The sequence below is a fragment of the Chaetodon auriga genome, chromosome 9, assembly GCF_051107435.1.
Source record: "Chaetodon auriga isolate fChaAug3 chromosome 9, fChaAug3.hap1, whole genome shotgun sequence".
In the NCBI taxonomy this organism is placed as follows: domain Eukaryota; kingdom Metazoa; phylum Chordata; class Actinopteri; order Chaetodontiformes; family Chaetodontidae; genus Chaetodon; species Chaetodon auriga.
Window position 1 is genome coordinate 10,765,848 of NC_135082.1, and position 25,999 is coordinate 10,791,846.

Genomic DNA, 25,999 nt, shown 5'->3' on the forward strand with positions numbered 1-25,999 from the left:
CTTTTACTTAAAATTTGTGGAATATGCTAGAACTTGTGAATTTCCCTTTGGGATGAATAAAGTATCTATCTATCTATCTATCTATCTATCTATCTATCTATCTATCTATCTATCTATCTATCTCATTAGAATGTTATAGCTGGTTGAGATAAAGCTAACTTTACCAAATTGTGGGGAGGTTTAACTCAGAATGCATCACGACTTAATTATATGTTTTGCGTGTGCAATGTTAATAATTAATATGCAAGTATAGTTGTTACATAAATTCAGGGGGGTCAAAAGTGCAAACCTTCCCTAAGAGATGTAGTGAAGCAGAAGTAGAAAGTAGCAGGAAATGAAAGTAGGCCTACAAGGAAAACAGTGATAATGCGTCTGTGTACTGGAAGGGAAAAATAAATCATCTGAAAAAATAAAGGGAATAAAGAAAAGGGAAAACATATACAGACAAAAAAAAAAAAAAAGTGTAGAAAGTACAGTAAGTGCAATCCCATCCAAACCCCAATAATGGTAATGACAGAAAAACGAGAGATGAGGACCCTCCCTTCTGCCTGGTATATGCTAGATAAATGTTATCAGACACAGAAACTATCAACACCTGTGTGTTCTCATTATCATTGTTATTATTTATTGCACTTCAATCATATTCCTTTGTCATTCACATCATAAAGTCACTAATTTATGAGCCGGCGCATGTCTTTACTTATCAGAACGTATTCTATTGTCTTCATATGTGGAAAGACTTTATCTGACACCAGGGTCATTCAGCTGTTCAAATTCATTCTTTTTTGTGTGCGTGTGTGTTTCATTTTACTGGAATTGCTTTTGTGGTGTTTTATAACATGCCCTCCCATTTATATATTTTTATTGCTCGTTGTGTTCAGTGCTGTTCATCATAAACCAAAGTCTGATTGGATAAGATGTTAGAACGCAATGGATTTCGGGGATGTCTTATGTCATTAACACCCAGCCTGATATTGCTTATGAGTATGTGATGGATAATATCGCTATATATATGCTGTTAACAAATCTGCACCTTTGGCTTTGTACGTCCTGTAAGAGAAATTCTCCTTATTGCTTGTTGAGAGTTGCTAATTCTCAGAAGAATTACAGACTCGGTGTGATGAATCAGGTCTCTTTAATACATGCAGCATGGAGGGAAGACTCATGCAGAGTGTTCTCTCTAGATCTCCACAATGTCTTGGCTTTTATACTGATTGGCAACAAAAAGGACAACTGGCTGTCACATGTGCCTGGTATTGGTAAATCAGTCCCTTAAAACAATGACCATTTGGGGAGTGCACTCATCCTGTTTCCCAGGGTTCATACTATACCATAATCGCACCTTAAACTTCCCCCTTCATCCTGTTTCCCTCATTGAGTGTCCTTTTGTCCTCTTTCTCACCTTAGTGAGAAAGGGCCACAAAGACTTTTACAATTCATAGACTGATTGCTGGAATAAGTATGTCATCTAATTCCTACGGTGCTCATAAAAGGTGTCGTAATCTGTCCACTGAACAAGATGATTTGACTGAATGACAGAATGAGATTCATCTCCTGAGATATAAAAAAAAGCCTGCTCTTCACCAGTCTGACCTACTTTGATCCTTCTTCTGACATTTGACACATCACAGGCAAATTCAACAAATACGGGTAACACTATTAGTCTGTCGAGTGGTTGGTCAGTCAGTCATTCCATGACTTTGGTCCAGACTTAAATATCCCACAACTACAGCTTGGATTGACATTTGAGGTTGTTCAAGCATTCATGGTGCCCAGAGGATGAATCCTAATGAATTGTTTCTCACCACATTTGTGGTTGTCTTACCAAATATTGGATGGACTGCCATGAAATGCGGCACAGGCATTCATGTTACCCTTTGGATGAATTGTAATACCTTTGGTGATCCCTTGACAGTATAGAGCCACCAAAGAGAATTTTGTCTGTCCAATATTTGGCCCAAATACATGCAGCCTCATGATATCAGTCTCAGTTGCACTTTCTGCTTTGTGCTAATTAGCAAATGCTAGCATGTCAATACATTAAACTAAGACTGTGAACATGCTGAAGACTATACCTGCTAAGCATCAGCATATGTTGGAATTGTCACTGTTAGCGTGTTGACATTAGCATTTAGCTCAAAGCATTGCTCTGCCTAAGTCTCACAGAGCTCATGGTGTGACTGTACTTATTCTTGTTATGCACAGAAGTGCCAATTACCTAACTGTTAGCATGCTAACATGCAAAACTACGATGGTGAACATGGTAAACATTATACCTGCTAAACATCAGCATGCTAGCACTGTCATTGTGAGCATGTTACCATGCTGACATTAGCACATTTAGCTCAAAGCAGCTCTGTCCTGAAGTAGCAGCCTCACAGAGCTGCTAGCATAGCTGTAGACTCCTAGCTGCTAAAACATGTGTATCCCTATTAAGAAGCCAATTGTCTGTCTTAAGTGCAATTAGTAACTATATCAGCTGAACACTTTACAATATATAGCAAGTACCATTAGGCCATAGTTTTCATTTGTTTTAGAACAGAAATAATTACCCTTGTGGTATCAAAAGGGATCCTATCAAAATCCAGGGAACTAAAGACAACTGCTTTGTTTGAAACATACACAACATTTCCAGTCAGTCTATACATATATTATTGTGCAGCCATTGTAGCTCTTGCTGTAAACGTCCTGTCGTATCTGAGCAGAGTCCTTCCAGATCATTTAGATAATAGACACCTGTATCTGAAAGTCAAAAAGCCATTACTTGTACAGGTTGATGAAGGCAACACTGTTGCATAATCAGAGTCCAAGGCTTGCATATGTTGATATTGTATCAAGGTCTTCCCTGATTTTAGCTAGTCACTGTGTTACGAATTTTTTTTTTTTGTTTCCTATTATTTGAGTGTCTGACCATAGAAATGATTCCAGTGTGGTGTGAGGACATTGTGTAAAACCTTCAATGAGAGCTGCCTCATCCTGCCTGAAGGAACTGTTAAGCTTTAAAGAATTTCTGCTTTCAATGGAGAGATTTAGTGTCCCATGGTGCTCTAAGTGCTGTTTCACAAGCTTTTTTCTCCCCAACAACAAGAAGCTGGGTGAGAACTTGTGTTCTTTTTATGTGTTGTCTGGAACATTTCCACTTCCTTTTAGATGGGAGAAGGGCAGAAGAAATGCAGCAAACATGATGAGTCAGACCATAACACAGATTTTAAATAAACGCCCTGGGAGATTGAGTTCATCTTTGACCTTAAATGTCTAGCTTGCCTGTGCAATGACTGATTACTTTCAACTTTCCAGGTGTGGTCACATTAGATTGTATCTCCATTTAAAGTGGTTTAGTTTTCCAATTGTGTTTTCATGTGTACACCCATTCTAAATACTTTGTTTTAAACATCAGAAATGGGGAAAAAACAAAAAAAAAACAAAAAAAAAAACACAGTTAAATGTTTCCTGTCAGAGTAAAGAGGTGGGGGCCGTGCTTTTGGTAAATGGATGAATCCAGTGAATACAAGACAATCCCTTGTGATATGCCCTTTAATTAGGAGGGCAGGCAGAAAGTGAAGGCTTATTGGGAAGAGCTCATTAGGGAGGAACATGGATCTGTGCTTTCTGAAAAAGGCATTGTTCCACTGATTGGTTCTGATGAGACCTGTTTCAGAAAGGCCCCTGGTCACATCGGGTTGTCTCAATGGAAGCAAAGAGATTGCGGCTATTGCCATGACAACAGAAGCCCCCACTCAAACAAAAGAGCAGTTCAGATGCTCCTGGGTTCGGGTGTCGACAGTGGTGACCTGTATGGCATGATGCCAGGTATTGTTGGTGGCAGGGCTGGCCAGCCAATGATGAGGTGACACGCTGTGTCTCATTACTACTCAGACTTAAACAGCCATAATGTAGCCATGTATGAGAGCAAACCACAGCTGTGGTTGATGTATTTCACTTCAGTAGGATGCTTTTGTGTGTTTTTTTCCCTTAACAACAAGGATGTCAAGTGCTGAGTTACTGGCTGTATGTTTCTAGTATGTGTTAATCATTAATGTTTACAACTATAGAGAAACAGTTAAAGGAGTCAAAGGTCTTATCTGGACATCAGTAAAGGAGAGGCTCCTCCGTGACAGGTCGGTTGGTAAGTCTCGCTGCTGTATTTTAAGTTAGATCTATCTTTTAAAAGTGTTATCTCAATGTCTTCAGTCATCATATGTCGTGGTGGTTTTCACAAAAACAACAAATACAGCCAGAGGGCAATTTCTGAGGAAAGTGTGATGTGAATGCTAGAGGTTGAGAAGCTGACGCTAGACTGCATTGCTGGCTTTAAAAGTTAAACAATATCAGTAATGTATGAAATATGTGGAATAGTGGAACGTTTGTTGAAATGTGGACACTAAACACTTAACTACTGACTTAAATGTGTATGGATAAGCAGCTGAAGGAGTATGAAGAGTTGGAAAAGTGAGAAAGGATCTAATTGGTATGAATGCCCAGGGGAAAACATATTAAATTATTACTTTTCAGAGAATGTAAAAAGTCCACTTTGTGCTATTTTTGTTACCCTCTAGTATACGTAAGTGTACTCAAGTAGTCCTTGAGCACCACTTGAATAGTAAATGAGTGTACTATACAACTTTTTACAAACTTTAATGGTACTGAAGTACACCAGTGACGCTCGTGATACACAAACATTCGAAACACAATTGAACTACATCTATATTGTTATTACCAATGTGTTGGAAATATACTGAAGAATACTTTAAATTAAGTGAAATTAATAGTACATTTTAATTGAGCATGCTAATAGTGTATTACAAAGGACTTGAAATAAAGTATACTTTTCATAAGTACACTTGATTACTATCAACAGTACACTACACCACGCTATACATTTAGTACAGTTTTTAAAAGTACACATAAGTGCAATTTATAATACACTTATAATAAAGTACACTTTTGACAAGTACTTTGAAATACCACTTTAAGTACTGCACAATTACTATATTCAATTTAAATACATTTAAGTAGAACGTAATGGCATCAATTTAGAGTACACTTTTTAGTTTGCCAAACATAATTTAAGCACAAAAAGTGTGCTCATAACGTCTTTTCTATACTTAAATTATATTTCTAATACACCAAAGTATACTACTTGTTGACCTGGCTGGGACTTAAACATTGAATAAAATTCATAATGCGTGAAAGATTTGAATCATTACAAGTTTGAATGGAGTTTCTGTCTTCGAGCATGACTGCGTAGATAAAAGCTGAAAATAGAATGACTAGTTAGGAAAATGGAAGAGAGATGAAAGATTCAAAATATAGTTTAAGCTGGGAGATAATTTGCATTCACTCACTAATGGCTTCATTTTGTATGTAGAAGCAGTGGAATGAGTATGAAAAGTTGGAAAAGTGGGAAATAAATGAAATAAAAGATGGATAATAGCCGTAATGTATGAAAGACGTGGACCATTTTCACTGGAAAACACATAACAATATTTTTCAACTCAGCATCATTTCACATAATTCAGGTCTCTCCCCAGTGAAAGAAATCTAGTCTTGTCTAGTGTAATCTGCTCAGCTGTCTCTGTAATGAAACTTTCCAACATATTTTATCACTGTGATGTTGCTCATCTGGATGTGGCCATATGCAATATACTGTCAAATTTCAACCCACAGAGGTCAAGAGCAGTTTTCTGTCCCAAGTGATTCCTGTCAAGAAATTTCAATGTATTTTGTCCAGCTGCAGAACTGAATACATCTGGTCATGTCATGCATGTTAACAGTAAGAATTAATCTATATTCGGATATCTTTCATCACAAATTGTTTAGAAAAGTGAGACAGACAAATAAATGAAGGAATGAAAGGTGTGAATTGTCTTTCAGGTTTTTCATAATTGAAACAGTCTTTTCTTGCCTTACAAGTAGGACTGCAACTTGCATTTATTTGCATTATTGATTATTGCTTTAATTCATTAATTTATCATTTAGTCCAGAAAAAAGTGAAAAATGCCCATCTCAGTGGAACGTCTTCAGTTAGCTTGTTTTGTGCAGCCAAATGTCCAAAATGGAAAATATGTAACCTGTAGTGATATTAATCAGAGAAAAACAAGTCTCACATTTGAGAAGTTGAGACCTGAGCTGACCATATTTTTTAGCCATGCTAGCAGCATGGCTGTAAGAATGGCAATGGCAGTCTGTCAATCAGTAGACTGGCCCGCCACTTTGCGTCAGACTGAAATATCTTATGTTATTCATCTATTGAATGGAATGGCTCAGACATTAATGGCTGCCAGATGATGAATTCTACCTTGTTGATCTGCTGACTTTTCCTCTAGCACCACCATGAAGGTGACATTTTTGGATTTTAGTGAAACATTTTGACAGCTATCGGATGGACTGAAATTGTACATTGTGCAGTACCTGTTAAATGTTAGCATAATGACATTAGCATTTAGCTCAAAGCTACACGTTGCCTAAGTAAAGGCTCACAGAGCCGCTGGCATGGCAGTAGACTCTTACAACCTTGTTGCTTGCTGAATGCAAGTGAATATTGAATAATGAATATTGTATTGTGTGGTTTTATGCACTGTCTGTATTTTTATTTTTCATTTTTTATCTGATGTCCATTTTTATCTGTTTTTATGTCCATTCTGTCTTGTCTATGTAAAGCACTCCTGTATGAAAGGTGCTGTATAAGTAAAGTTTATCATTACTCTCCTTTTTATTTACAGACATGGGGCCGGTCGCAGGAGGTATTTTGTTGTTTTTTTTGTGCTTAACCAGCTTAACTTGCGGTAAGTACTCAGTTCATTTTATTGTGATTTGGTCATTATGTTTTCATCTTACTGATTAACATTCTACTTTGTTTTTCTACAGCAAATACCACTCCGATAATCCAGTCTTATGTTTATAGAGTGTGTGAAGACATCCCCAAAGGTATATTTGTGTGAAATATGGAAAACTGTTTTTATTTCTCTTTTCTGACAATATGTCTGAACAAATACATATATTCTTATATGCTCCACTGATGTTTTCACAGGTGTCGTCGCGTTTACTATAAATGCAACAGACAGGGAGAATGACCGGTTGACTTATTCACTCACTGAGCCTAACAAAGAATTCTTCACAGTCAACGAAGACAATGGGGATGTATCAGTTGTTAAGGATCTAGACAGAGAGGTATGGTGGAGGCAGAGACCCTTCAGTTGTCAGCAGTTTCATGTTGACTCTTTGTCTCAGATTCTCAGTTTGTTTTGGATTTTCTTTATTCTAGAAAAACTATTTAATGGAGCTTGGAGTTATTGTTTCTGATGGTCCCAATGAGGTAAGTGACATTTCAGTTACTGTTAATCATCTATTTCATATCAGTTTGCTCATTATATTCATAGAGTCCATGATGTAATGTTTTTCAGACACCGGCAACCATAAGTATAATATTATTAGATGCCAACAACAAAAGACCCAGATTTTCGCAGTCTCCCTATGATATTAGCGTTGAAGAAGTAAGTCAAACATATTTAATAGTTCTCTCAAGATATTTGTTGATCAGTTTCTCTTCTCCAGCATGTTATGTTGTTTCTATGCATAATGTCATTTAACCATGCACTCTAAGCCTCTGTGAGAGAAAAGCATCAATTTGCTTATCCCTCATCCTGTCAAAATTATTTTACACACTCGTTAATTTTTCCCCCATTGTTTTTATCCCCATCCAATCCATCAGAATTTCCCCAAAGGTACGGCTCTGTTAAAGGTGCAGGCCGTTGATGAAGACAGTGGAGATGCCGGTCTTGTTCAATACAGCATTGATGAAGTGAGCATCCTCTGTAAATCATGTAATTGACTAATATTACATTTTAATGTTCCATTAATTTAATTGAAACATAATTTACACTATATTTTCTAGGTTATTCCAAGTCGTGGATTGAGTCTGTTTAGCATCGGGAGCTCGAGCGGTGAAGTCAAATTAAACAGAAGTTTGGATTATGCACTGAATCCTTTCTATCAGCTTAAGATCAGTGCAACTGTAAGTATTAAGCCTCTAGATGAGTTTAGGTTTCTTATTTTTATCCTCAGTGATACTAATAATGATTAAGGGGAAGTGGAACAAGTGACAAAGGTGGCTTCATCGTCTATGCAAACACTCATTAATATAACCTCAAGCTTCCAGTAGCTTGACATTTTGGGAAATGCGATTATTTGCTTTGTGGCTGAGAGTTACATTCATACCGCTCTCATGTCTTTACTGTAAATATGAAGCTACTACCAGCAACCTTGTAGCTTATCTGGGCATAAAGACTGGAAACAGAAGGAAACAGCAAGCCTTGTGAGCTGTTTACTGCTCCTGTCCAAGAACTAGACATAACCCTCGTTCACCACAATGTGTGGTTTTACACTTTTGTTTTTGTGTGAATTAAACAAATGAGATATTCCTTGTTAGTGAGCTTTGGAGGTGCTGGTTGTCAAATTTTGTTAACTTTACACAGAGACAAGCTAACCGTTTCCCTCTGCTTCCAGTCTTCATGCTAAGCTAAGATGGGAAAATGGTGTCAATCCTCTCATTTAACTTTGGCCAAGAAATACAATAAGCCTTTTCCCAAAATATCAAAATAGTCCTTTATATGGGACAGTTCACTTGAATAAACTTACATGCATGATTAAGTAATAATACTTTAGTATAAGAGCAGACTGAGCTTGCAGCTTGATATTGGTCTGTTAAGCATCTTGTTCAGTATTTTTTTTCTATTATATTGATTTACATTAAAATTGATTTAACATTAAAAGTTAAATGGGGCTTTAAGGTATACTATTACTGTTCCATTGTGGATCCCTAAAGTGACTAATTTGATATACATTATAAAACTGATACAGTAAAATAAACAACATTTTCATGTCATAATTCATTCTGGCTCATATCCAGTGATTATACCACTAAATGTGTTGAATGAGTTAAATGAGTTCCTTGATGATTTTTAAATATTACTTTACTGTCTGTAATTCTTATTGGGTAGAAAAAACCTTCAAACACAAGCATCAAAACATTTTATGAATTTCAACATCATTGTGTGTCCTGTAACAGGATAGTGGAGGCCGATGTTACTATAATACGACCACATACTTGAACAGCACTGTTTCTGCTTTCATCACGGTTGTGGACATCCCGAACCTTGACCCAGAATTCATTGGTCTTCCCTATGAAGGGAAAGTTGAAGAGCATTCTCCTGTGGTGAGTGTATTTCATTCAGAGCGCTGCATGGCAAAATGAGCTTACCTGGATGCATTAAGGCTGCTTTGAGTTGTCTGTAAATGAGGAGTCTTTCAGCTGCTGCCAGTTTCAGAAAATCTTTTGTCTTCTTTTCAGGGCCAGTCTGTGTTCCAGGTGACCGCCAGAGACCAGGACAAAGGTGTCAATGATGAGATCAAGTACAGCATTGAAAGTGAGCCTCGTCGACTTCAAAACAACGACAAAAAAAAAAAAAGTTAGAACAATGTATTTTTGGAACTCAATAAGAAACGTTTTTGTTTTTCTTTCCACATTGTTCGGCAGATTCCACAAAAGATGGCCTGTTTTCAATCTCAGAAGATTATGGTGTCATATCTGTACTGTCAGCAATTGATAGAGAAGATACTGGTCCCACTGTTATTCTGACTGTAAAGGTATGGGTTGTTTATTTTTGTTTAATAATACATCATTATGAACTTTAGCATGAAGACATTTTTATTTTCTTAATTTTACATTTACAGGAAAGTTCACAGTTTTGCTGAGTTTGAGATGAGAAGATTAATACCACTCTCATGTCTGTATGCTAGATATAGCTTAGCTTAGCATAAATACTGGAAGCAGGGGGAAACAGTTAGCTAAACCTGTCGTTTTTGAGCTCATTCAGATCTAAACAACGCAGAGAACAAAGCTCACACAAATACACCATCATCTGTATTTTGATTCAGAATGAGGCTGCTAAGTAGAAAGGTTTTGAAACAGCTTCCTCTCACTTGGAATACCAAGTTCCAGAGACAGGAGGATGCTGTCTGCATCTCAAATGAAAAGGTGTTTGAGCATGAGGGGACAATTTCTAACCTTGTTTTCACTCCAAGTACCTCAAAACATGCTGGTAAAAAAACAACTGAGAAGGGAAATATCTCAACATGTGATATAGGTAGTGCACAAAGAAGTGGTGGAATATAAGAGTATGTGAATGAGCAAAAAGTCCAGTCACAATGTAACTAATGTTATATACAGTCTCGTAATGATCAGTTATGTGTACCTTCCTTTAGCGTATGTTGCATCATGTGAAGGCTAAATGCATCTTTAATTTGACAATGAGAGCATTCACTTTGGCAAATTAGTGAAATGTTGTTCAATTTTAGGCTACAGAGTCCAAACTAAATAGCCAAGGGATCAACGCCAGCACCACAGCAAGAGTACAGATCAACATCGAGGACATCAATGACAACAGGCCGGAGTTTTACAAGTGTGAGGACTCAGGAGATGAGAACTGTGTTGCTGCAAGTAACTTCACAGGAAAGGTCTCTGAGCACATGTCAGGGTTTATTTTCATCAACATGATGGTCAAAGATATTGATGAGGTAAGGTCTTCAACAAAAAGATGAGGTTTTCCTGAAATGCATGTTTAAGCCGCCAGCTCTGATCGAAATTAACGACCAAGCATGAATCATCATCCTCGCCTTTTCACAGAATTCCCAAATCAGACTAATCCTGGAGGGAGATGACAAGAACGTGTTTTCTGTGGAACCTCAGTTCATCACGAGAGGCGGCATGGTTCAGCTTCTGGTCAGGCAGCCCCAAAACCTGGATTTTGAAAGAAAACAGCAAATGGTTCTAGAAGTAAGAAAAGCTGAAAACAGGCCCTGAGCCTATGATAAAAACATTAGCAACAGCTTTCATCTTTAGGTCATCTTATGTGTGATTTTATCAGTCTGAGGTGATCCTTGTGTTTATGTAATGGTGCAGGTGACTGCCATTGATGAGGAAAACCACAACTTCAACTCCACTGCTACAGTTACTATTAACATCACAGACACCAATGACAACAGCCCTCACTTCGCACAGGACACGTATAAGTTTTCATTGCGTGAGCACTCTCCTGCAGAGATGGTATTTGGAACTGTTACTGTAAGTCCTTTATTATCTGGATTCTTACTCACTGAATTGGAGCTTGAATATAAGGAAATTCTTGAGGCGCACATATTTTTCTTTGTTCCCCCCAGGCAGTAGATCCTGACACAATGGATCAAGGCAATATCATCTACAGACTTCTTCCAGACAGCATGTATGTCTACACCTGAACCCAGTACCCTGATTATTTGAATGTTGCTGCTTTGTACCTTTTGCTGCCATGCACCACTGAAGAGTCTGTATCTGTGTTTCAGACTACCGTATTTCAATGTGAAGCCAGAAACGGGTGAAATTTATGTGGTAGACGAAGCTCTGCTGGATCGTGAGGTCAGATCTCTGTATTTAGCTACTCTGGTGGCCAGAGACACACATAACAACTCCGGTACCACAGTGCTGGAGATTACGCTGACTGACATCAACGACCAGCATCCAGTCATCAACAGAGAGGTTTACCTGGTGTTTGTTGCAGAGGGTGCGGACTTTAACGTTACGATACAGGTGAGAAAGCAGTAAGAGAACAGTAAATATTTTCACCTGAAAGGTGTTAATGTTGTACTTAACAGCATTTGTGATTTCTTTGATTCCTTCCCTGTGTGAATTAATAGTTAGAAACCTACATTCCACAGGTTTTGCATTACTGTGTGTCTTAACTTTTGGAGACAGAAATAGTAAAAGTTGCAAAGAGCAATTTGAAAGGCAAAACTGTGTGCTAATTTTCCTAATTTTAGGGATGGATATGTGGACACCTCTGTCCACCCACTCATGATTTCTTTTAGTCTGATTTTGATTGTGGACCAGAGAGTGATTTCCATCGTTGTCAAGCCCAGTAAAACTCCCAACAGCCCCAGTGATGGTGCTGCTCTTCTTCGCTGCCACAGGCTCTGTTGGCTTGAACTCGGGCCTCGTCATTGTTCACCTCCACCATCACTACAGCTCTCCTCTTTTCCAGATGCCTCTGCCTGCCATTTGACTTGAATAGTCTGATCTTTTAGTCCCCTATTTCCATTTACGAGAAGTCGATGTAGCACTTTACACTTTTACAACATCATCAGACTCAAAATGGACAACCCCCCTCAAAAAAGAACAAAACAAAACATCAAACTGATGCAGCAGAAGCACAGATATCATCTTCCTGGTGCCTACATTACCCACAGTGCAACTCCACCTCCAACAGTTCTGTCAAAGATTTAGCTGGCTTCCACTTGTAGTAGCTATTGTGGCCTCGAGCCTCTGGCCTCAAGCAGAGATGAGGAGCGGCCTTCAGAGGTTTGATGAGCTCACTTCTCTCTAACGCCACACCTCTTGATTTTTATCATTCTCAAATTTGAAGTCTTCAGTCCCATCAGAGGCTGACTCAAGTGACTTGTTTGAGGCAACTTGCCAGACATTCTGCAGCTGCATCTGGAGACATAAACAGCTTTATACAACATTTTCAAATATGCAGTTGTTGTCCTCAAGACTTAGAAACACACTTTTATTGGAAAATCATGCGGAAAGCACAACATAATCTTTTAGTGTTCTTCCAACATTGTATCAACAGTTGAGGGAGGGCCCCTCCCCCTCCCGTGCTTCAACACGACAATGACCAGATCTATACAGAAATGGTTTTCCCACTTTGGTGTGAAAGAACTTGTTTGGCCTGCACAGAGCCCTGATCCTGACCCTATTCAACACGTGTGGGATAAACTGGAACATCATCCGACATCAGTGGTCCACCTCACTAATGCTGATGTGACTGGAGGGGAGCAAATCCCTGCCAAGCTTTCCTATGGAAGACTGGAAGCTGTTCTTGCCGCATATTAATGAAAGTAGTTTTGGCCATCATGTATGGGTGTCCACGCGCCTACTTTGGGTGTTCTCATACTTTTGGCAATAATGTATTCTTGCAATATTCAGTAATAAATGTAGTTTCTTGACCATTTCTTCTCATGTTTCTCATGTGGACAGGCGACAGATGGAGATGAGTCCAACACAGCAAACAGTAAAATAGTGTTTGGAATCGAACCAAGCAGGTACAGTGATAACTTCACCATTGACCCTAACACTGGTGTGCTAAGAAACCTTGGGCAGCTTGATCTTGAGGTCCTGGACCCGAAGCTGAATGGACAGATTGAGCTCAATGTAACCGCTACTGACAGCGGGACTCCGCCATTGTCCACCGTTGTTAGAGTTAACATCAATATAGAGGCAAGTCTTCAGCTGTTTGCAGCAAATTGTGGGTGCTATGTTTCTATTGATGCTGCCAGTTGTGGTGAGGTTATTAACAGTTTTCCTTTGATGCATCCCAGGATGTCAATGACAATGGACCACAATTTGCTGCCTCCTCGTACACATTCTCTGTTAAAGAAGGGGAAAAAGGTCAGTAAATATTCATGCAAAGCATTCTCAAGTGTTCATAACCGCGTGGCTGGATTTTAATTGTACTTTTCCATCCATCCAGGTGGTTTTGTTGGTTCTGTTTTCGCTGAGGATTGGGACCAAACCAAAATCTTTAACCGCATTTCATTCAGCATCATTGGTGGAAACGTTGGCAGCTTCATCATTCGCACCTATGAAGAGGAGCGGGGCTACCGGGGAGACATCACTGTGGACCAAAACGTTGAGCTGGACTACGACAGCAGTAGCAAGCAATTCATACTGCAGGTAGAGGCGGCAGATCTGGAACAGGTGAAAGCTTTAGCGACGGTGGAGGTGAACCTGTTGGACGTGAATGATGAGAGGCCCAAGTTCAATATTACACAGTCTGTGACAGTAAAGGAGAACACCACCATCACTGGGGTTGTTGCAAATTTTACTGGGTCTGACAAAGATGGAAACCACTCCCTGGTCTACGAGCTGGTGTCCATGAACTGCAGATGTGATGGCCTTCTGACACCATGCAACAGCTTCATTTTGGATCGAACAGGGGAAGTCAGAGCCAACCCGCAGGGGGAGAAGTTGGATTATGAAAAATGTGACCAGGTGCTGATAGAAGCTCAGGTGGTGGACGAGTTCACAGAGAAGGGAAGGAACAACAGTGCCACAACAGGTCAGCACTGGGTTGTTTTCAGATAAAATGAAAGAATAAGAGCATCAAATAAAAGCGGTAAAAACAAATACAGACCTATAAACACATCTCATGCCACTTGAATTAATTTTTAAAAAATTATTTCAGGAGAAATGGTGATCAACATTGAAGACATCAATGACAACGCTCCAGAATTCATTCACTCTGATTCTGTGTTTGGTGAGTCTATATCTGAGACTGTAAGTAAATTTGATCTAAAGCAACATTTTTTTTTGGCCTGTGACTCCTTAAACTAAAGCCCGTCCTCCCCCATTGTCACTGCTTGCATATGTCTCTTGTTTTTGAACACATATTATTTGAATAATGTTTTGCTCATAAAAACTTCCAGTAATATACAAAGAAAATTAAAGGATTTTGACAAAGCAATTAGTATGTCAGGGTCTTCATGGAGTTTGCTCTGCTGACGTGCAAACTCAGTAGTTGTTATTTCATTCACTCATAGCACTTTTGGTTTAGAGAAATCAATGAAATTAAAAGAAAAAAAACAGTGATAAAGATATGTTCATTTATTATTATTATTATTATAAAAATAGATTAGAGGAGCAACATTGAAATTATAAACAAAACAATTATTATTATCATTAGTAGTAGTGGTAGTAGTATTTTAAAACAGATTACAGGAATGTCTAAAGAAATTGATGTTATTTTGTTTAGATGTTTTTTTCCTCTCACATCTATCTTTTGATCCGACTTGCCTTTGAACAAATGTACAAATTGATCGCAGATATACAAGTTTTTTTTTTTTTTTGGTCATTTTTGTTTAATACTGATTTTTCTTCTTTGGTCTTTAGTTGTGTTGCCAGAAAGCACAAGTCAGGGGACATCGGTCGGTGCAGTCAGAGTGAGTATGAATGAAAAACAAATAAGTGACCTGATTTGGGCTTGTTAATGAGCTATGTGACATGATGTCTAGACAATCTTGCTTGTATCTCTTGCTGCTGCCAGGCTACAGACCGTGACTCGGAAATAAATGGGAAGATTACGTTTACAGTAACAGAGGTCAAATTTGAAGACAGTGACGGTGACACAGCTGACCCAGGGATGCTGTTCAGTGCCGATAACACATTTCAGGACGGCATTTATGTTGGAACTATTCAGTGAGTACAAAGCCATGCATCACCGTCATGTTGCAGTGTCTCATTCTTCTCTAAACGTGTGTTTGGTGTTTACTGCTGCACTCATAGATGAATTCTGAACGGGCCTTCTGGGCACTCCTAATCTGTTCACGGCTGCACTCCTGATTTCTTCTACTTTCTGCAGGATTAATGGGGACATTGATATACAAAAGAAAGGGAAGTATGTGGTGACAGTAAATGCAACTGATAGTGGTGGCCTCTCTACCGGGACAAAAGTGGATGTGAGTGACTGAAATCATCTAGCTGGATTTTCATTTATGTGCCATCCTGTCTGTGTCCTGTCCGTCTGTGACAGTAAGGCTTTACAGTGTGTTAATACTTTCACTGTTTTTATTTTGCAGATTCATATCATTCTTGAAACATACAGAGTTGAACTTGAATTTACATCTTCCAGAACTGAAGTTCAAAACAATCTCAATGAAATCATCAGGTACACTTCTCCTCACTTTTATTTGGAATCTGATGACAGAAGATTTTATTTCTATTTTTTGCTTACTTAACACTCCTGTTTCTCATCAGGGACTTAATATTTACTCTCTTCTCTATATTTCCAGGGTTCTTACTGTTGCCACCAAGGCTACTGTTCGAATTGTTGAAATCACGAGTGACACTCCTGAAGCATCCAGGCAAGTCCCTTTTCTCACCACCTCTAAATGTAAATTACCTTACATCATAACAAGTTCTACAGCCTGTGAAGACAGACAAAGATCATATGTTACTGGCCGGGGTCAAAAGGAACTCCAAAATAATCTTCAGCTTTTCACCTCCAGGCATAGACTGTTGTCCACTAGGTGGTGCCAGTGTCCCTCTAAACAATCACATTGTTGAGGATTAATTATTTGCTGAGAATTGTGCAAGATTTTAGATTTTAGATTGTTCTTTTAGGTTCATTCTGGTAAGCTGTACTCTTCTCTCAGGGCTTCAGAAAACACCTTCATAGTGGCATATTTTGTCTACTCCAACGGGACTGCTCTGACCCCTGCTGAAGTGGAAGTCTTGATCACTAATCCAGACTATTCTCTTCAACTGTTAGAGCTGGGCCTCCACACCATTGTAAGTATGAGTACTTATAGAGCTTAAATTTTATTTGCTGAAAGAGTTTCTTGTTATTATTTCTTCAGGTTACATCATCAACGTCATGAAAGCAGCAACACATGCCGCATGTGAATCTTTGGAATAATTTTCTATCGTTTCTTCACCCAAACCCATAATTTTCTACTGCAGTTGAGATTTTCCCATGTACAGGACAGCGACTTCCCGGAAAATAACTCAAAACTTAAATTATAGCAAGATCATTAGTACTATAGTGACTGCAGAAGGTTGTCTTGGTCTTGTTGTATCTGACTGACAACACTGACGAGACAAACTTCCATATGCCAAAAGTGAATTTTAAAAGGTATGACCATTAGAAAGATCTGCACTGATGAGGAAATTTGTCTGTACAACATGTTGAGCCTCATTGGGAGCTAAAATTAATCACAATTTCCTTACATTTTGCGTATAGTCACACATCAATTGAAGATTAGTGTTGTTATCACAAGAATGATTGTATTTTATTTGACCCATAGGATTTGCTTAGCTGAGCGAAGGTGAAGATGGGGGGATGGATTTTGTTTTTGAATTCCAAAATAATTGCTACAATTTCTTTAATCATTAGAATAATTGAGTGTATTTTACTATAAATTATTATTAATAATAATCAGAACGTAATTACAGAGGAGTTCATTGCAGAATAATTTTCATGTTCGAAATATAACCAAATTGTTCAAATACAAATAGAGATCCAACAAATTCAAAGTGTAGTGTAATTTAGTGTAATTTATAAATGATATTTGCAAAATTTTCTGAACTATATTGCTAGATCTGACAGCGTGAATGTAAAAAATACATTATAGGTCTACAGACAACTATATACCAAAGACAGATTTCTTACTTTTGTTTCAGGGGACGGGTCTGGCGCCTACCCCAGAGTCACACACCTTCGAGCTTATCCTGCTGGGCATAGTAGGAGGCCTCATCATTGTGTTGGCTGTCCTCACCATTTCCATGATATGCACTCGCAGAAGGTAAGAAAAGGGATTTGGAATAAAGTTAGGGACAGCATTGACAGGACAATTAACTAATGACCTCACAGTTTCCAAAGTAACACTGATCTGAAAACATCTATGAGAAAACATTAGTCTGTTTACTGATCGACTCACTTCACACCACAGCTACAAGAGGAAGCTGAAGGCAGCTAAAGCCATGAATTCTGCATCCAAGGTGACTTTTGACAATCAGAAAAGTGGTCCTGTGGTGCCTGGAACCAACAAATACACCATGGAGGGGTGAGGAGACAACAGCGTTAACAAGATAAAGGAACGAATGATATGAAATAGAAATCTCTGACTGTATATGTCATCATTCACTCACAGGGCTAATCCTGTTCTCAACCTCAACATCGACACAGCCATGGCCCTGGACTTGGATGAGGATGGGGACAAAAGCAGGTAAAGAAAAGCTCTCTCTGTTGATGGCAGTTATTTGTTTGGTCACTGTGCCTGACAAGGTGGTGGCTCACAGTGACACAGGACCTCGCTCTCCACTCCGGGCAGTGCTAGTTAATAAACTGGGACTGTTTCCAGGTGAACATTTTGACCCAGCATGCTCACTAAAGCATGTTGTGATGGAGAAGTGGCTTTTGGCTCCCGCTGTTGGCACGTGACCTTGATATAAGTCAAAAACCTCTCACTCTGAAATGATTAATTGTGCATATGGAGATCACTCTGAACCTGTTGTTTTTCTTATTCCACTAAAGCCTCAGCTCCACGGACACTGATGACATCACCTTTTCTGGTCAAACAAAATCTTTCATGGTGAGTTTCCATTTTAAAATCTTTATTTGTACATATCAGAATATGATATAATTCTAAAACTTCTAAAACTTGATCCAGCATCGAGAAGAGGACAACAAGTCACCAGTGTACCATGAGCCTCTGGATGCCGCGCTGGCGCAGAGGGGCTGGAACAAAGACCTCGACGATCGTCCTGTGGCTTTTAAGAACCCTGTGTTCAACTCTATAGACCTGTGATGGAAATAATAAAGGAAGAGACTGACCAAAGCCCTCAGGTGGACATATGTTGCTTCTCTGTAATCAGACTGACCAAATTGTCAGTAAAACATTGGTGGTATTGTGTCAAGTCCTCGTGTCTTCAAATATCCATCTCCTTTGACCAATAGTAATGTATTACTGATATATGTATGTACAAGATTCATGGCACCTTAAGTGTTAAATTTGCTTTGTCTAAACATTTAATTCAAGGAAAAACAAAAAGGAAAACCAAAATGGGAGATGTAACTCCGTGAAAACAATGTAACGACACCACATGACGTATTGAGCTCATGGAATCTGACTTAAATTGAGAGCTGCTTTGTTTATTCAAAGCATTTTTTGACACTTAAAATCCGCTTACGCTTATGTAGCTTTATAGGAACTATGCTTATTTGCTTTTTTGAATTAGATGACAAGATTGATGCAACTCCCATTAGAAGCTACTGCCAAGAGGCTTAGCTTAGCATTGAGATCGGGAACACAGCTAACAGCTTTAATCTGTACAAAAACATATGAAACTTTGGACAGAGTGTGACTCGTTTCCCATGTGTCTAGTCTTTATGCTAAGCTAAGCTAATTGCCTTTCATATCTATTGCAAAGACATCAACCTTCTCATCTAACTCTGGCCAAGAAAACAAACATTTAAAAAACAAATATTAAACAAATATTTCTCTCTTCATTTAAAACTCCGTACATAAACCTTATCTAGACAATGAAAAAATGAGCAGAAGCAATGGGAAAGCAAATAGAACAACCGTTTGTTGCGCATGTGAATCACTTTATTTTTGTTAAAATATAAAGCAACGGCTTAAAAACTGATTTCCTTTGAAATAAACGTATTAATTTATGCCAACACACATTTTTTTTGTTGCAGCTGATGGTACCGGAAAGAAAATCTTGCAACAAAAACATTGCATAATGTCAATGTTTGAATGAAAACCATATTTAAGACTGTGCATCAGTCAACAGGTTTGATCTTATGCATATTTAATTGGTCAGTGTTTACTTTGGGTCTGAGATCGTTTTTGAATCGTTTTGATTGTTTTGCTGAACTAAAGCCTCATGCAGCATAAATTCCTACAAACAGCAGACTAAAATGATTATTTCATCTTTTACTGACATCTAAATGAATGTATTATAAGTGCAATCTGTGAATAAAATCAATTTCTGCAAATGAAGGTTTGATCCCACTTTTATGAAGTTAATGTATGCACACCAACATCACTGACACTGTAACAACTGCTGAGTTAAAACACATTTAAAATAATATTCATCACATAATTTACAATTGAATCACTAGTAATGGCGTTAAAATACAGTAGTGGTGATTAAAATACCCTCATATCAGGAATTAATACTTTTCTCAAATGATCATGATTGTGCTTGTCATTAGTACATTTTTCTACATTTCACAACACAAACAGGTCAAAACATTGTGCCAAATCTAAAAGCAGAATATAAGACATAGAAAAGCCTGCACTCATAGTAAGGACTCCTCTTACACACCAATTTTAACTTCCATACATTCGAAACAAAATAACCTCCTGGTTGTATTGGCCGACCTCGAGGTCGTGTTCAGCATCCATCAGAAGCAATAACATGGCTTCATATTATCTGAGGTGCATTTAAAAAAAAGCATCAGGACTTAAAATGACTCATGGACATTTGAACGGTCTGGGTGAAACATGTGGAAGGAGAAGAGCTCATGATGACATTGATATATTAGCCTGATTTTTCCAAACGTGAAACTCCTAGAAAAAAAAAAAAGACAAGAAAACAACAAAAAGCCCATCTTGTATGGCTGATTCTCAGTGATCAATGCTCCATGATAGGAGTTGTATATTAAATGCTTTTGTGCTTTTGTTGTCTCGTATGTCTCACGCTTTGAAGACAATGTCATGTTGACGTGAATCAGTGAATGCCCTGTATCACAACCGTGTATCAGATGTGTGATTTCCCAGCACAGGGTGTTTTTCTCCAGCCAGCTGTCCTCTTTCATTCTTATGTCACTCAGTGGTATGAGCTTTGGAGCAACAGTGTGGCTGCTGCATGTTCTTCATCATCAGACGGAAGGGGTTTCTCCTGCGTCGACTCACCTCCCCATCCCGCTCTCCCCTCTTCCCTGCCCGGCCCTTACCAGAACCCCCCTGGGTGGACTCTGAAGAGAGAGGCATGGCTGAGGGGTTGAGCGGAGGAGGGGGAGGCATGGAGGGCTGCTTCTTCTTCACCTGTTTCTCCAGGTGTTTCTGGATGGCTGAGCCCAGCACTGTCACCTCCACCACGGCCCCGTACACCTCCCACGTCATCCCCTTCTCATCCCAGCTCACCTCCTGCACCGGCTCCTCACCTTTCTCCTTACAGTTTTTTGCGTCTGTTGTGTCCTCTTCAGCTGCTTCAATCTTCCTCTCTACTTTCTCCTCCTCTTGACCTACTTCCTGTTTGCCCTCCACCACCTGCTCCTTTATATCCTCTTCCTCCTCCACTATCTTCTCCCCGATGCTGGCTTCCTTCCTGATCTCAGGAAAAGTCGTGGTGGTGGGCGTTCTGGGGGTCATAGGTGCTGTAGCGACGGAGCGAAACTCCACCTGCTGACCCACCTGCAGCTCAGCGTCTTTAGTCTCTGCACCCACAGCTGCACACCTCCCGAAGGAGCTGGGGAAGCAGAAGGCGTGGTCCCCCTCAGGAGGGGTCATGGGGCTGGTAGCCACAGACTGACACTGCACCACCTCCAGGCTCACCTGTGTGCGGATGTTGTGACAGCCGAAGGGAGCAGGAGATTCAGGGACAGGAGGCTTCGTCGCGGAAACGTCTCTGGACTCTTCGCGTGCACCGTTGTTTTCTTTGACCTCTGACTTGTCACATTTTGCATGGTCTTGAGCAGAAACAGAGGCCTCTGCGGTTCTATTTTGTGGCGGGTTTGTGTTTGAGGTGTCCTGTGCATGACCAGGAGCAACAGTTTCTGTGGAGATATTTTCCCTTCCACCCTCCCTCTTTACATCGCTGTTGCTTTCTCCAAGCTCCTCATGTTCATCTATTTTGACCATCTCTGGCTCTCTGGGATGAAAAGATGACTCTTCCTCTTCCTCCATGTTGTTGTCACAGTGGGTCACCAAGATTGTGATGTCCTGATCCATACTTCCCATCCTCTGCTGCTTACATTGCTGATTACTATCCTCCAGAGTCCCTGGTGAATCTGTTGACCCAGCAGCAGTGCGGCTGGCCGAGCTCTCTGGGGATGCATTTGAGCTGAAGTCCTCACTCAGCTCCTTTGATGTGGTAAATTTCAAAGCTCCAGTTACCTCTGGACTTCTTGTCACGGGGAAACTCTCTTGTTGCCCAACCCGCCTCTGCCCCTCACTCTTTTTCACCTCCTCCTCCTTCTGCACTGTCTCTCTCCCGATAAGTTCTGGGAATGCCGTGGTGGATGGAGTCTTTGGGGTCATGGGGGACGTGGCAACAGAGCAGAACTCCACCTGCTGACCCACCTGCAGCCCAGCATCTTTAGTGTCGGCACCCACAGCTCCGGATTTCCCAAAAGAGCTCGGGAAGAAGAAGGAATGGTTGCCCTCCGGAGGCGTCATGGGGCTGGTGGCTGCAGAGTGGCACTGCGCCACCTCTAGGCTGACCTGTGTGCGCATGTGGTGCTGGCCAGCAGGAGCTGGGGAACATGGATCCAAGGGGCCTGGAGTTGCTGGTACAGGAACCAAAACATTCTCAATTTCTGTCTCTTTTTCTCCATCATGTTTCATGATTTTATCCTTGACTGTGTCCCCCTGAATTTCACCATCTCCCTCTTCATCACTCAGAAGCTTGTTAGAGACTGTCGTGTCGTTGTGTGTAGCTGCTTGTATTTTATCAGCTTCAGGCTGTTGGATCAGAGGGACGGCAACAGTCTGTGTAGAGTCTTTAACCCCAATAGAGTCAGTGTTGTCACAAACCTCTCCTGATAGCACTTGATCTTTGGGCACTGGATTCTCATCTCTCTCTTCAATGTAGCTTGCAAGCATGTGAGGCTTTAGTTGGTAGTCCCCTTGACTTGTTGACTCTTGACTCACCTTTATCTCAGGTCCCTCGGGCACAGCGCTGCCTTGTGAGTCGCCTGAACGCTCTCCATCATCTGCCTTCTCGCAGGGTTTATGGTCCTCTCTGAGACCTCTCATCTCATCCTTAAGACTTCCCATTTTCGTCTCTGCATACAAGTGGTGGAATACCTGCAGGGCACAGCACAGCACTGACACACTGCTTGTGCAATTTGTAATCAGTAACTATAACAACAAGCCCCAGCAAGAGTGGAGGGAAAAAAAAGCTTTGTGATAAAAATATTCCACCATATGACATCGGTGTCAAACACTGACATGCAACCAAGTTACATCATTGGAAATTATCTACATGCTTATTTAGAGTGATAAGACACTGTAATGTGGGATATTTATAAACCTATTATTAAACATATGATTAAACTGCATTCTAAAATATTAGACTTTTTTAAAAATCCTTTTACGGTTTAATTATAGGCCTATCTCAGATTGCACCTTTCTAAGCTAAAAATATATCCACATACTTCACATTCAAGTTCTACCTATTTAATCCATAATCACATAAAACTTAAGCCACGCGCTGGAATCCAGAGCGCTCGTCAAATTGTAAGTATGAAATCAATTAGAAGCAAACAAAGTGAGGGAAATCACGAGGAGCAGACTTACCTCAGCAGTCTAAGTCAGACTGAAGTCTCTCTGTAACTCTCTCCAAAATTTGGGTCAAACATGACAAATCTCACCGTTGATCGGGACCCACATCTGTCCGTATACCTCCCCTGTTGATTGATAGTGATTGCAGCGGCTACAGGTTTGTCTCTAGAAGAATCTATCTTAGGCAACCCTCGCTCTTTAAGCTGTGGCTGTGTCTATTGAAAAGCTTCACATTTCTAGTTTCCCTGGAAACCACGGTCTGGTTCTGGCAGTGTGTGGTAATGTAATGACAAAATCTCTTTTCAGCTCTCGAATCATCAGTACATCATAGTAATTAACTCCAGGTTCTCATAGCAACACAATCCCGACTGTGTGCACAGAGATTAAATCTGTGAATTGGTGAACTGGCTTTGCTGGAGATCAGTTTTAGAAGAGACTGGAGATACAAGCTTTCATGTCACCACAGAAGATGAGGGCTTCTGAAGGGAGGGTGAAGCATGCAGAAGTGAGATTTCTCTTCTTAATAATGCAGCACTTCTTTTAAATAAGACAGCAATGTGCATGTATGTGAAGGTCACATTTGTTTGAACACTCTCAGCGTGCAGAAATCAATATGCAATCGTAGTAAAAGGCAGGCTGAAGAGTTCATAAATGACGCTTCCTCTAAACCAGGACTTGTTTTGTGGAGGTGGGTCACCACGAGCTCATTACAGGAGCAGGAAAGTAATGCAAACTCAGGCTTTGTGGAGGAAATTTGTGAAATATTAGTAAAGGGTGAGTGTTCATGCTGCAGCAGATGAAAGTGCACGGAAGAGCGCTGGGGATATGAGCTGAAGGAGCCTGGAGGACGCAGAGCTTTGCCTCCCACACAAACAAACACTTTTACACCATCCTCCCTCCATCCTCTCCACACGGAATTCTCTGGAGCCTCAAAAATTCTGCTCGCCTCGAGTAATTGTGGAGGACCGAGGAAATTAATTCTATACAATTCCCTCATTTTTAAGACTCTTCCCTTTTTCTGGTTCTACTGTAGCGGCGGGCTGCAGCTTGGCCAGAACACTGTGTACTGACAGAAGTATTCTCACCATTAATTCAAAGGCCTCCACCAATCCCCGGCTGCCGCAGAGATCTGTTGCCTAGCAACCGCGTAGTGTGATGGAGGGAGGTGTGCCGCTGAGGGCCAAGGTAGACAGCTCTGATCGCATTCCCATCAGGAGCCATCAGCCTGCCAAAGGCCATCTTCTCAGCAATGTGTTGGTAATAATGACCGTGGTGATTCACTGATGAGCGCGCTCCGCAGCACCGCTCCACGGCTGCTGACAGCGTTAGCTCGGCTGCGTGTGGCAGGATATCACATTTTACCAAGCTGAGAAACAAGTTGGTATCTGTTTTTATTTTCCCAAAATAGTCACATGTAATGAAATCTATAATAAAGACACAAATGGAAAAGGGTGAGAGGAGAATATGAAAAAAAAAAGACAATTTGTAAAGATTTCCTTTGGAATGTTAGCTGTGTGGAGATATATACTGTATATATCTTTTTTCAGGTTTTTTTTTTTTTTTTCCTGATGCCAACATACTTCCATCCCAACATTAATGCTTGTCAAAAGATGGTCAGACAAGTTGGCTCCAGTGTTTCAGCTAGAACTGTTCATTTTTCGGGGATCATTTGGTCTCCAGTTTCTGTCCAAACTCCTTGATGGTGTCCGTGGCCTTGTCTGCAGCTTTCCCTATGGCTGCTTGAGTCTGTCTGCCGGCTTCTTGAGCAGCTTCAGGGAATCAGAGTGAAGCAGAAGAGAAATATTTGGGAAATTAACAACAAGCCATCACTATTAGGCTGAAGAAAGAGTTTGATTAAGACTGAACTTAAGAGTCTAAATGTATATTTTTTAGTGTATAGAAACATGAAATTTATCATGGTCAGACACAGTGATATGTGAGTCAAATAATAAGATTTATAGTCATTCCATTAACACTTTAAGTCCACTTCCTCACACTGTTTCCAGCTCCGAGCGATGAGCGGAGGCTTAGACAGTGTCGTTTTTCATGTCATTTTAGGAGCTTATCTTTCATCGGCCATTAGACATTTAATTCGGAAGCCAAGTTTTTTTTTATCCTCTAACAGCTTGAGTCTGTGCTCTAACTCCTGCCTGTCCCACATAATATTTCTATAGTCACATCATGGCGCTTCAGAGACAGAGGAGTCTGCACTTTACCTGCATTGGCTGTTTCTTTGGAGGAGTCTGCCACCTGCTGCACAGCTTCTTGAGCTGCCTGCACTGGAAACACATCACAGGGACTTACAGTCACCGACCTCAGGAGAAATAAACTACAGCAGTTATCACTTTTGCTTTTTAAGACTTCAACTCATAGAAATAGTGCTCATTACTGTAAAATGTGTGTAAAAAAATAAAAATGCAGTGCTTTATTGGACTATGAAGTTGTTCTTTTTTAATCAAGAAAGAAAAAAAGACGAGTCTTTTCTCTTCCCCTGTGCTATCTTACAGCTGTCGTTCTGTACCTGCAGTGTCTGTGACTCCTTTCGCAGCTGAGTGGCTCGTGCCTTTCAGGCTCTCAAACGACTTCTTGAACGAGGCCATGGCTCCTGTCCGTGGCCCTGCAGCGTCCACACATCCGTCTGAGCTGACAGCGGTGCGAGCGGCTGTTTAATACCCTCTGTTTGAGCCCGACACCACCGAGCCTGCACGTTCCAGCTGGATTAACCCAAACAAAACCCACCCAAAGAGGCCCGATCAGACTGGCATCCCAGCTATGGCAGCGTCCTGCCAAGGGCCAGAGCCTGCTCAGCAGATTTTACACATCCTAATCAAACCCCTAGACAAGAGTGAGCAAAAAAGGAAACATGTGAGAGTGATGCATAAAAGATCCT

General features: G+C 40.3%; 3 protein-coding genes across 3 annotated transcripts; 1 reads left to right on the top strand and 2 right to left on the bottom strand.

Moving 5' to 3' along the window:
- The first annotated feature begins 6,724 nt into the window (after positions 1-6,724).
- Positions 6,725-19,096, top strand: cdhr2 (cadherin related family member 2). The gene is given in 31 exon segments (XM_076739725.1): positions 6,725-6,785; positions 6,868-6,927; positions 7,031-7,170; positions 7,265-7,315; positions 7,404-7,493; positions 7,712-7,801; positions 7,895-8,014; positions 9,068-9,214; positions 9,350-9,425; positions 9,536-9,645; positions 10,357-10,575; positions 10,685-10,834; positions 10,961-11,122; positions 11,218-11,279; positions 11,380-11,623; positions 13,073-13,312; positions 13,414-13,483; positions 13,566-14,153; positions 14,280-14,351; positions 14,984-15,033; positions 15,138-15,289; positions 15,453-15,549; positions 15,670-15,758; positions 15,883-15,954; positions 16,246-16,381; positions 17,273-17,394; positions 17,542-17,655; positions 17,743-17,803; positions 17,805-18,028; positions 18,126-18,183; positions 18,262-19,096. Coding segments are annotated over 31 exon segments (4,065 nt in total). The 3' UTR covers positions 18,400-19,096.
- An 82-nt stretch (positions 19,097-19,178) lies between these two features.
- On the bottom strand, positions 19,179-23,507 carry gprin1 (G protein regulated inducer of neurite outgrowth 1). Its single transcript, XM_076738487.1, has 2 exons — positions 23,125-23,507; positions 19,179-22,632 (listed from the first exon to the last, which is right to left on the bottom strand). Exon 2 carries the CDS (start codon positions 22,600-22,602, stop codon positions 20,428-20,430), a length of 2,175 nt encoding a protein of 724 aa, XP_076594602.1. The 5' UTR covers positions 22,603-22,632; positions 23,125-23,507; the 3' UTR covers positions 19,179-20,427.
- A 998-nt stretch (positions 23,508-24,505) lies between these two features.
- On the bottom strand, positions 24,506-25,954 carry adirf (adipogenesis regulatory factor). Its single transcript, XM_076738490.1, has 3 exons — positions 25,631-25,954; positions 25,326-25,388; positions 24,506-24,878 (listed from the first exon to the last, which is right to left on the bottom strand). The coding sequence occupies exons 1-3, from the start codon at positions 25,707-25,709 to the stop codon at positions 24,775-24,777; spliced, it is 246 nt and encodes an 81-aa protein (XP_076594605.1). The 5' UTR covers positions 25,710-25,954; the 3' UTR covers positions 24,506-24,774.
- Positions 25,955-25,999: the final 45 nt, after the last annotated feature.

Excerpts from the sequence above, each read along its gene's own strand:
- adirf (XM_076738490.1), bottom strand. The coding sequence starts at position 25,709 with ATGGCCTCGTTCAAGAAGTCGTTTGAGAGCCTGAAAGGCACGAGCCAC. Across the intron at positions 25,389-25,630 it reads AGGAGTCACAGACACTGCAG|TGCAGGCAGCTCAAGAAGCT; the intron begins GTACAGAACGAC and ends ATGTGTTTCCAG. Across the intron at positions 24,879-25,325 it reads CAAAGAAACAGCCAATGCAG|CTGCTCAAGAAGCCGGCAGA; the intron begins GTAAAGTGCAGA and ends GATTCCCTGAAG.
- gprin1 (XM_076738487.1), bottom strand. The coding sequence starts at position 22,602 with ATGGGAAGTCTTAAGGATGAGATGAGAGGTCTCAGAGAGGACCATAAA.